General features: G+C 39.2%; 1 protein-coding gene across 1 annotated transcript in view; it reads right to left on the reverse strand.

The window, feature by feature from the left end:
• LOC104616983 (cohesin subunit SA-1) overlaps positions 1-11,723 on the reverse strand; it is a gene marked incomplete at both ends in the record, with an annotated part of 40,509 nt that overhangs the window by 16,326 nt on the left and 12,460 nt on the right. The window contains 2 exons of the mRNA XM_010282171.1: positions 8,820-8,900; positions 10,511-10,598. Coding sequence (XP_010280473.1) covers positions 8,820-8,900; positions 10,511-10,598 — 169 coding nt within the window. The remainder of the gene's footprint in view (positions 1-8,819; positions 8,901-10,510; positions 10,599-11,723) is intronic.

Raw genomic sequence — 11,723 nt, forward strand, 5'->3', positions numbered from 1 at the left:
TCTGCGTACTTTGACCTGGGGGAATCAATGCTGTACCCTGATGGATACTTATTTTTTACGGATAACAAGACAAACGAGTAAAAACAAATCAAAACAACATAAGTTACTGGAGCATAATCATAAGAACACAGCAAATGGTCACATGGAAGCAGCAAAACAATTACAGAAAAGGAACTTTCCTATGTGAAAAGCAAGGACCATCTCTATCGTAACCAAGAAACGTACTGAAGATGTACATGGCTTCTTGGCACAGACTTACACAGTTACTCTGGTTATGTTAGTAATAAACCAAACACATAGAAGAAACCAGAAATCACTAGGACTTTGTGTTAGCTTCACATTTTGTCAAACACACTAGCTTTGTCAGCATCGATTCATAGATTCTGCTACTCTGCATCGCTCCGGTGATACAAACGCTTCTGCCCTGCCTGCAGTTCCAGGTGTCTCCTCGCACTCAGATCTCCTCCCATGCCACCAGCAGCTCTGCCAGGGCCCCCCAGCCAACAGCAATTCTCACAGGCACCTGGAACCTTTCCCTTCCCAGTTTTCACCATCACTGGTTTCATGTAAAGAAGGGATCATAAGAGCTATTAGTTGACACCAAGACTGCTGGCCTACCGCTCCTGCAGACCTTCCTCCATGATACCTCTATGAGCTTTCAGATGGAGGATAGCATGCCCTACAGAACGACATCCAACCTGAATCGAAAGAATCTACATAGTGTATATGCACCATTTTCCTTGCTAAAAATGCCAATTTTTGATTATGCTGGCTGTTCAGTCCATGTGTCTCATTTCTAGTTTTAGCTTTTCTTATTGCTTCCTATCATAAGATCTTGTTACTCTTTGTTTACGGAAAAGCCTTTTTGCAGTCCATATGTTCTTCCTGTACTGGTTCACAACAGAAGGCAGGTCTGCAAGCATGCCAAAGCACCCCGTTCCTCAATCTCTGAACGACTTATCATTTTCAATAGAGTGACTGTGATGTTCTGACATGGACGCTGAAGGTCTATGAGCGGCCTCACCTTCCGATTCCTACTAAATTTTTTTCTGATAACATAGCCAAGGATCCCTTTGTGCCACCACATTACACTGCCATTACACGATCTGTAAGACAGATCTGCTGTATTTTAAGTCCCAACTTTCCACTGATCAGCCTTCTTGTTCCCAGATATAAGCCTTGCATTTGGCAGCATTAAAATACCTCTTTGTTCTTTTAATTGTACTTTTGTTAATCTGTATCATCCACACTTTAAACGTCTTCACTTTACCCTCCCCTATGATTGATAAAAATTATCAGTTTTTAGCAGAGAACGCATCTCTCCTGGAATGCCTCAGAAGCTATCCCACTGTGTGATGATTTCCCACTTACAATTTCTTTCTAATGTATTAATCAACTTTGAGCTATTGAATATGAATTACATTAAATTCACATATTCACCTGAAATGCAATGTGATACTAATGACTTACAGAAACTGGTATTTCAACTAGTTCCCTTATCAGTCAAAAATGCAATCTTCTCAAGAACAAATTTATTTGTTCCTTCCGGTCTTATCTCTTCGCCATGTTCGTTCTGCCTTTCAGCCTTGTATTGACTGTGTTTTCAATCAGCCAGTACAAGATTTTACTTAGGACTGATGCCAGGCTTATCAGTTCACTGTTACATAGTCATCTGATTTACACCTTTAAACACTGGGATTACAATCACTTCAATAACTTCCTACTTTCTATCACAATTATCTTCCATTTAGATGTTAATGAATTCAACATAGAAACTAAAACCTACGAAAAATCCTATATAAAGGTTAAAAAGTGAATGAGCATGTCTCCCATATTTCTTTCTGTCAAAGAATGAGTAACACACAGGTACACATTATTTATTATCCTCTCTTGATAGCATGACAAAGATTCATTTTGAAAAGTTACAGACAGCAAAAGAAAGCCCGACTGAACAGTGCAACAGAGCCATCTGGGACTATTCTAAATTTGGAGAAATCCCCAGACTACTAGAAAGTGGTAATTTTTTAAAAAAGAGAAAATGGGAAGAAAAAAAAATTAATTAGATTTTCAAGTCTTTTACCATTGTCAGGCGCACAGCCAAGGCTCTTGAGGTGTGATTACCTGATATTCTGGCTTCAGCAGAAAAAACAGTATAAAAAATTTTACTGTCCTCTTGGTTGCTAAGGGTAAAACCCTGGGGTCACACCGTGACCTGGATCACTTAAGTGACACAGGATAAAAATAACTCTTTCTTGAACTGTACAGCGTTACATCTTCAAATTTAACTAGTCCATGGCAGGAAGAAGAATGAGCTGCTAAAAGAAAGGACTTGTACTGGCTTTGCCACTACCTGTAACCTAACAACTGTGTTCACAAGGCTGCTATCTAAAATTCTTCAGTTCATTTCTAGCGTTAAATTGAAGCTTGTTTTTTCCATTGAAGCCATGTAGAAATGCTGTGCTTTTGCTAATGTTCATCTACCAAACCCAATGCTTTTCTTCCTATTATCCCACTGCCTATCCTCCAGATTACTTATTTGCAGTATTAACTTCCTTCTCCTTCCAACTTCAATTCTACGATAAACTTTACAATGTTGAAAAGCCATTAGCTTTCAACTCAACTGTGGAACATGATCCAACCTTTTGCACCTTGTGACTCTCTTCTTCCCCTCAGCATTTTATGCTTTCATTGTGCCCATATAAATACGAAAAGTCACCGAGTCACTATGTTGTTCTTTAAATCCCCCTTTAAATCCCCTCTACTAATTCCTCTGCCTACTAATCACTTTGCAATAACTATGCATTTGGCTCGTCTGGCTGCTGCTCTTTCAGAACTGTATCGCCTTTGTCTTGCTTCTGAATGTTTGCTCTATTCATGCATTTACTTTTTTTAACGGACTCTATTCTTCTGCAAAGATTTCCTATTCATTACATGCACGTACAGTGCATAGTACAATGGTCCCAGGCACGTGGTTTGTTGAAGACATGAAGAAATCTAGATGGAAACAACTGTATAATCTAATCCCCAATCTCCTACCTCAAGACTGTACTTGCTCACCGAAATCTACAGACAAGAGAACTCTTGCTCAGAAATTACCACCTTGCTCTGAAACCATCCTCAAACCCCTTTTCATGTGAAGAATAGTTTTTCCCTAGGCTACAAGAGACTGCTCCCACAAACTACACAGTATAAACCACTTCCCCACCAATACTGTGTTGTTTACCACAAACAGCCCACACAGTCATGGCCTCAACCTCCTCTGAACATGTACACCACCACAACCAAAGATTAGAGCATTAGACTATGGATATTTCAAGGCTTACACATGTCATCCTTACCTACTGCAACCTTCCTTTTAGTAATCAATTTTTCCTTTCAGATCTTAGACAATGACCCCACAGTATGCCCTTTTTTTTTTTTTTCCACAGGCCACCTTGAGAAAGAGTTTTAAATACAGTATAGAGTTAGGGCAGAGTTATTTTAAGTTAACTAGTAGAATCTTTATTATAGGGTAGATAATTTGCACTTTCTCGCTAATTCAAATAATCAGTAGTTATAATCCTTATATTAAAATGTCTTTGAAACTTTTTTTATGCTGATATCACTTCCTTAAGGTCTATGATCAAAATTGTAATCTACAAGTGATATTACATAGCGTGAGGGAATCTGCAGAGCACCCTCTTGGTAACAGCTTGGATAAAAAACAGCTGATACAATGAAAACATGAGTGCAACAGTGCCTGTGAACAACACCCAAAATTACCTGTTCGGAGGGGGGTTTTGCCTAAAAACTGATAATGCTAAGAGGAAAGTTAACAATGAATTTGCTTAAAGTGACCAGATTAAACAGTAACCTGGAGATTACCAAGTAACTTTCGAGAAAAGGAGGAGTCACCTTGAAAAGAAGTATAAAAGCAGCATGAAAAGTTGTGATCACAGAGAAGAACCTTGGGGTGGAACAGAGCAGCAGTTAAACCAAGTCAGACACCCCAACTTTGCAACCACTGCTTAGGCCTGGTGGCACATCCTCCCTGCTGGAAGCCATAAGTAGCCCGCATCCATCTGAAGGACTGTCAGTATGGAGCGCAACAGAGAATCATCGAATCTTCGGGTTGTAAGGGACCTACATGCAGGAACCCACACCTCAGGCGCGTGTATGTGACTGTGCAGTGTTTTGTGGGTGTAGCTACACATGAAGCTGGAGCACCCACATGTCCAACAGCAGCCAAATATAAGCAGGGGACCTCATGCTCCCAAAAGAAGGGCTATGGGCTTGTACATCACTTTCCTCTGAGAGTGGGAGTGTGCATGTGTAACTCTAAACTGTGTGTGTGTCTTAGGGAGGGGATGAGAATGACTTTATGAACAGTTACAGAAGGGTGGTTTGAAATTTGCAGGCATTCATAAGCATTATAAGTGTCTAGTGTTCTGGTTTACCTGCTGTATAGCTGATACTTATCCTGGAGATGTGTTGCACTGACTGCAGGTTAATTATGTGTTGTTAATAAATCAATGAGCTGACATGATCCTAATTTGATTTAAACCACAAGAGTCAAACACTTTTTCCCTTCCACACATACAAAGCCTATAGACCAACACATCCAGCCTCATGTAGTCAGCCACAATCCAAAACATACCCAACAGCTTTAACATAAATTATGTCTCAGAAAGCAATAAATGTGCCCTGGGCTTGGGCATAATGCCCAGGATGGTTTCCAAACAAAAGCGATCCTCTTAGGAGAGAGGCTGTATTTTTGGAAGAGCCATCTGAACACCAGATGAAGATTAACTTAATTCCAAAAAGATTCTGCTCCCAACTGTACCCCTGGTTGCCATGTATGACTCTACCTTGGAACCAATACACAGAATTATTAAGCAAGTTTGAGCTCTACTCAAAGAACTCACTCAGAAAGAAATCTTACTGGAAACACCCATCCTACCTGCAAGCTCCCTGCAATAAAATGTACACCTAATGGATGCAGAGCATACCTGATTAAGAAATGTAAAACTTGACAATATATGTCCACTACTACCAAACTAAATACTTCCTCCCACGGAAACATTTAACATCCTTGAATCACACAATTCCAAAATGTTAATACACTTTACCCTATACATTGAATGCCTAAATGGTAACTAACTAGGTGAAACAGAGCAGCTACTATGTACCAGCATGAACTCACACAAATGACCCAGCTGGCAGCAGATGAACATTTCTTACAAATCAACCCCTCCATCTCTGATCCCTCAGCCTGGATGCTCAAGAGGAATCTAAAAAATCATTTTCTAAACACAAGCCTGGGAACAAAAATTCATAAATCTAAGGGTTACATAAAAACAAGGACTCCAGATTAGTTTTATAACATATTATACATTCCCTTCTCCCCATCAGTCTTTTGGATCTCACCTTCCTTCTCTTCCCTACTATCCAGCTCCTGCTTCCCTCCTAGTAACTGTCTTACCACCTCGCCTTCCCCTCCTCCCACTCCCCTATAGGTACCAATGACCTTTTCGTTTTCTTTCAGAGACAGTTTACCACATCTGTTATCTAAAAAGAAATCAAGCAATTGTTTTCAGCTCGTACTTTGCTTTGTAATCTTCTGCTTTTATTTAAAACCTGAAAGGCTTGTGTGTCCAAAAGCCTCTCTAATTTTTACAGCTATATCCACCGGTCTACTAAAGATACCACTTCAGCCTACAAACCATCACCTCCCCATGTCCTTAGATCATTACAGCTACAGCAAAGTAACACTAGAAAGCTGGATGGACCTACATACTAAAATACTGTGTCAGAAATGTTCCTGTAAAAGCCTCAATACTTAAAAAATGTTCATGAAATACACTACTTTTCATTTTGAGATGCTCATGTTAATGCCTTTATCTTCCCATACATACTTTAGAAGTGATGCCCTTTAATGTCTGTTAATTTATAACCCTAAATCATGGTTTATAAAACAACCATGGGCAAAATGATCTCCTAATGGATTAAACGATAGAAATAGTGCAGATTAGATTTATTTTCACAGTGAACAAATTACAATGGAAAGTTTGATAGAAAACAACCACACAGAACAAAATGCTGCAACCACTTCAGGTCTGTGGATTTCTACTTATCCTGTTTCTGTTGTGAGCATAGCTGAGGTTGCTGGCCAGGTATGAAGAGCTGAAGGGCATTAATGCAGTGATCCTCTTGAACTAAGCATGCAGAGCACTCGCTAGTTCTGTAAGGCGTGGGGTGAAACCCTAAACTATAAGTTAATAACAGCTCTCTAGGTTAGAGTAATTATGATTTTAATTGGGGATTCCAGAAGCAGAATTGACTTGTACTACTGTCATTCTCAATGGAGCTTTCATAGCTCTTTCCATTCCTATGAACCACATTATGACTAATATGAATCAGAATAGTGTTAGAAAAACATGAAAGATCAAGGCTATTCTGCATTCATCTCATAAAACAGTGTCTCATACAAATGTATCCTATTTTGAAAAGCCAGCAATGCCATACAATTGCACTAAGCTTGTCCACAAGAAAAACCCAGTCACCGAAATAAATAAAGGTCTTGTTGTCTTGCAGTTTAACTGGACCATCATGGTAATATTGCAAACAGCACCAAAACGTAAAGCTTCTGACCAGGTCTGTGCAGACAGATGCTTCATACACTAGTCGCTAGCTGTACTTTATGGTAAATATGACTCTTTTGCTGTAATTCAGACACAGCAAAACATAAAACTTTTTTCCAGCAATGCTAGCAGCTATCACTCTGCACCATCTATGTTATACTGCAGCAATTTACTGTATTAAGTTCAAAAAAATGGCGTAATGCAGTGCAGGGAGATAAGAACTGTATTGAACGCTCTGTGTCTTGGCATTTCACCCCGAGCAAGGCAAGACTGGGCATTGCTGCTCAAAGGGCCCAGCAAGTAGGAGGACAGAGCTGTTGGGCATCTTCGGGATTGGGCAAGACACATAACAAGACCCAACAGTCAAGAGCACATGGGGAAAAATTTATTAAAGGTGTTGAAGACAGTCTCCAGGTGCTCTAAGTGCACCTGCTCTAAGTGACTCCTCACACTCAACTCACTCACTACACAGGGAACCAGCAGTCCAGTTTTCCTCACTAGGGAAGCATTAGAATGAGATTCGGTGTGTTGGTTTTATGGACCTAGGTGCTGAAGCAATGTATGGCCTCCTGGATTTACTTTTAGTTGCTTAGTTTCTTCTGTCAAAGTGAAATTTCTCCCTAAGGATAACAATGCTGCTAGCAAGGAGGACTTCAGATGCTTTACTGTCATGAGAATCTGAGTTTGTTTAAAACAAATGGGATTTATTCCGTTTTCTCAAGTTATAAGTAGCCAAAATGTATTATTATATACTACCAGCATGCTAAAGAGAAAGAAGCTAAAGAAGCTGACAGAGGAAAATGGGAACAAAAGCCAGAATAAAGAATACCAACTATTCTTTCTTTCTTCCTAGTAGCCATTTTTAAATGTCAATATGTCAGTATTTGAAACAACTCAAAGAACTTACAATGTATTTTTATCATTTTTATGTGCATAAAATGCTTGTTTTAGTAGTACGTTAGTACTATGACTAGCATCTTTTTATTTTTTATGCTGATGGGGAAGTACACTTACTACTTCAGTTTTCATACCGTTTTAATTTGATGTGTTACTTTTTCAAAAGCCCTAAAAAGACAGGATATTGACCTCTGATTGAGAAAAGAGCTAAGGAAAGGTCCTGGAAAAGCTAAGTATAACAATCGAGTTACATGTAACATTGTCCTTACTGCATTATGCTTGCATGCACTTACTTTTTATTAGTAATCGTCACTGCTAGTAACCTTACATTTATATTTACAGAATCACAGAAATCACAGAACCACTAGGTTGGAAAGGACCTTCAAGATCATCAAGTCCAACCATTAATCCAGCGCCACCATGTCCCCTAGACCATGTCCTGAAGCGCCACATCCACACGTTTCTTGAACACTTCCAGAGATGGCGCCTCCACCCCCTCCCTGGGCAGCCTGTTCCAATGCCTGACCACCCTCTCAGGGAAGAAATTTTTCCTAATATCCAATCTAAACCTCCCCTGGCGCAACTTGAAGCCATTTCCTCTTGTCCTATCGCTAGTTACTTGGGAGAAGAGGCCAACACCCTCGTCGCCACAACCCCCTTTCAGGTAGTTGTAGAGAGCGATAAGGTCTCCTCTCAGCCTCCTCTTCTCCAGACTAAACAACCCCAGTTCCCTCAGCCGCTCCTCATAAGACTTGTGCTCCAGACCCCTCACCAGCTTCGTTGCCCTTCTCTGGACACGCTCCAGCACCTCAACATCCTTCTTGTAGTGAGGGGCCCAAAACTGAACACAGTATTCAAGGTATTTAGCAACATAAAAGATGCAAGTAAAAGGTAAGCAAGGTAAATACACATAAGTATTAAGCTATCTGTGTTGTACAGATCTACAGTATTGCTTACAACTATTAGGTAAGCATTGTTAACATTTCTTATCCATTCATACAAACTGCTGTGCTGACAATAAAGTGCATTAAGTATCTTCAGCAATAAAAACATAAAAATCAGCTAGTATAAAATCCTGATGAAGACAAGCTTCTGCTGTTTGTATAGCTCATTTAGACATATGCACGATGTTAAATAGATTCTGAAGTATCAAATAAATTGAAACACCGACATTTTATATCTGTTTCACAACAACATAAAATGATGCTTACAGTGGGTGGAGTTACAGAGAATCAGGTCTAATGTCTTTTTAGGCAAGTGTTGTTTCTTCAGTAAAATCTGTACGATCAAATGCCTACTTACTTTGGAAGGGGAGCCTTCAGTGATTTTCACCAGCTGCCAGAGAATAGAGTAATGGGAACACTGCAGTGCCTGAACAACTATCTGTAACAGAGGGAACACAAAGAATCCCAGCACACTGGAAATACCAAGCATATCAGTAAAGTTTATCTAAAATTCATAATGTATTTTGGGGAGAAGAAATAGGAGCGGCTCTTAAGTAGTACTTCTTGTTGTCAAGGATATTAAGTTTTTCCTTAGTCAGTTTGGTGCAATAAGAAACCAGCCTACTACCAGTGGAAAAAATACTGTGTAAATGCTGGGAAACAGAACAGAAAACTGTGAATTAGAGGACAGTAAGAGGTGATGTCACAGCATGACAGAAGTACAACCCAACATCTACATATCTCAGCTCAAAAGCATCTGTTTAAATATCACTAAAAATGACTTCACTAGTAAAACAGTTTGGAAGTTTGTTCCATTGTCAAATGTACATGTAGCCCAATTTCTAAAAAATGGGAGAAAATACAAATTTTCTCATGGAGGAGATGGCTCATATTTATGATGCCCATAAAAGCATCCATGGTGGCTTTTTAAAATTTAAAATCTATATTAAGTGATAAAAATTTCAAAATCTTCTTTGGCTTGAAGATGCTTCAACAGTTTGTGGTTCTGTGCAGAATAAATCAAGTTTGTAACAGCTCTAATCACTTCAGAAAATACTTTTTGGAAGATATCACTAGAGACCAAACCTTTCCTTTTCAGCAAACTTCTAGTGGACTGGGGGAAGAAATACTGAGAGGAGTTCAGATTTCAGAACTTTTTTCCTAAGATCTTACAGAAGTGTTTGGGGAGCCATATCACTGTCAAACCCAGAAAATGAAGATGGCTAGTAGTTGCATGGACAGTTTTTATTTGCTGGCCCCTTCCCTCCAGGTAGCACAATTCCAGCATTAAGTAGCAATTAAATCTCTTCTGCAGAGAGAGCAGAAGGTCCCACAGCTTAAAGCAATGACCTTCACATGGCGTGTGGCAATGCATCCTCCATATGGTTCTTTTCAGAAAATGCTTTCACAGAATTTAATGAGAATTTTTTGGTTTTTAAATTAAGTTAAGTTAGAATTAACAGCTGGCTTCTAATTGAAATCAAATTATAACTTAAAATGTGCTGGAGTAGGTGGTCTACAGTTTAAACTTGAATCCTGGGAGAATCTGAAATGGTGCCTGTGCTCATCCATGAGAAACTAAAACTGAACTAGGAGGAAACAAAGTCCAAGATGCGTCCACTAAAAGAACTCCACTGGAAAGACTGGACAGCATCCCTGCTAAATGTTCTTCTTGTTTCCTGATTTGCATAAGCTTCCATTTTACCTTCAATGCACAAGAACGTTTTGTGATAATTCTAATTGCAGCCAAGGTTTACAGGTGTTGGGTTTCAGTGTAAACACCATGATTTATGCATTGCTTTTCACAGCTAGGAATGTTAGTTATTCCTTACTATACAGATGAGAAAGGTGAGGCGAGTAGCTCAAAAATCACAGAATCAAAGATTTTTCACCTCCTGGACAGTGCCTCACTAAAATACAAATTTCATTCAAAACTCTATGTTTTTCCTAAATAACTGAAGTTGCATTAAACTTTTTAATTTCTCTATGACTAGACCCTTTAAAACTTTGAATCCCCAAATGAAGCAGTGCAAGTGTTGCTAACTGTACCTGTTCTGGCATAGCTCCGTGTTCAATTCCAGTTCTTAGTAATCTGTAGCAGTTACTGAACAGGTCCCATTTTGTGAGATCATGCGCACTAGAACAAGAGATAATAAAAAGAGATTAGTTGTGTTCCTCAAAACTCCACATCACAGCGAGAATATAGTCTGGCAGCTCAGTGAGCTTTGATAGTTTTGCAAAGCTGAGACAATACAGCCTGCTGACAAAGCATCTGCACAATTAGTTCACACTAAGCAGAAGTTAGGCTTTCTGCTAATTGAGAAAAAATGTTTTCCTACATGGGATTTTTGTAGGGAGGGGATAAACTCTCTGCATACCATCCATTTTTGAAGGTTACTTAAGTGTAGCTACAAGCTCCTTCTCAGTGTTGCCTCTAAATCATCTCTCCTCTTTGGTTCTAAACATTGACAGAACTCCAGAAGGCACTTTCTGGCACTGCAGCAGAAATTATGGCCAAACTCTAGCAATATATACCACATTTTAAAACTCTTTAAGCAAAATAAAGTTACATGTTTTTCTGCTGTATCATTTGGAGAAAAGTAATATACATTATAACAAGATATTAATTGTCCTGAAATATCTAAAATAAGACAGCATGATAAACATGTACATGAGACAGAGATGATGGTTGCCAACCCCCATTCATTGTTTCACATTTCAGTGGTACCAACCTGATTTGCCAGTGAGGGGAATACAAATGAGATTAGCAACATATATTCTAGAGCCTGACAGACCTCAACAGATTTTTTTTTTTAATACAGAACTGAGAAATACAGAAGAAATTACAAAACATCAGGTTGCCTGAAAGACAAAAATTTTCTCTCACAACAAAATTTAGGTTTAGACATTTTCCTGCAGTGGAAACTGAGATAACTTGAAAGAGTTTAACATGCTTACAAAAGAGCAAGCTACCTCAGCATAATCAGAAACTTAGTGATTAAAATACTCACCTGGAAGACGGGATACTGAGACTGAACTGGGAAGTCTAAATTAGATAAAGCAGTCTCTTGCATCTGGCTCCCTTTCATCCCAGCACCTTGATCACCAAAATATGCTCACTTTTTCTACCCCTTTGTCTCTGCCCTGCTTTGGAGCTGCCTGAATTTGCTGAAATAATTAACTACCCTGCTCAACCAGAATGAATAATTCTCTAGTTCCAAAATGGACAGAGGTTGAACTCAAGACTGGGAATGCCTAGATC

This window comes from Phaethon lepturus, unplaced genomic scaffold (genome assembly GCF_000687285.1).
Source record: "Phaethon lepturus isolate BGI_N335 unplaced genomic scaffold, ASM68728v1 scaffold53342, whole genome shotgun sequence".
NCBI lineage: Eukaryota > Metazoa > Chordata > Aves > Phaethontiformes > Phaethontidae > Phaethon > Phaethon lepturus.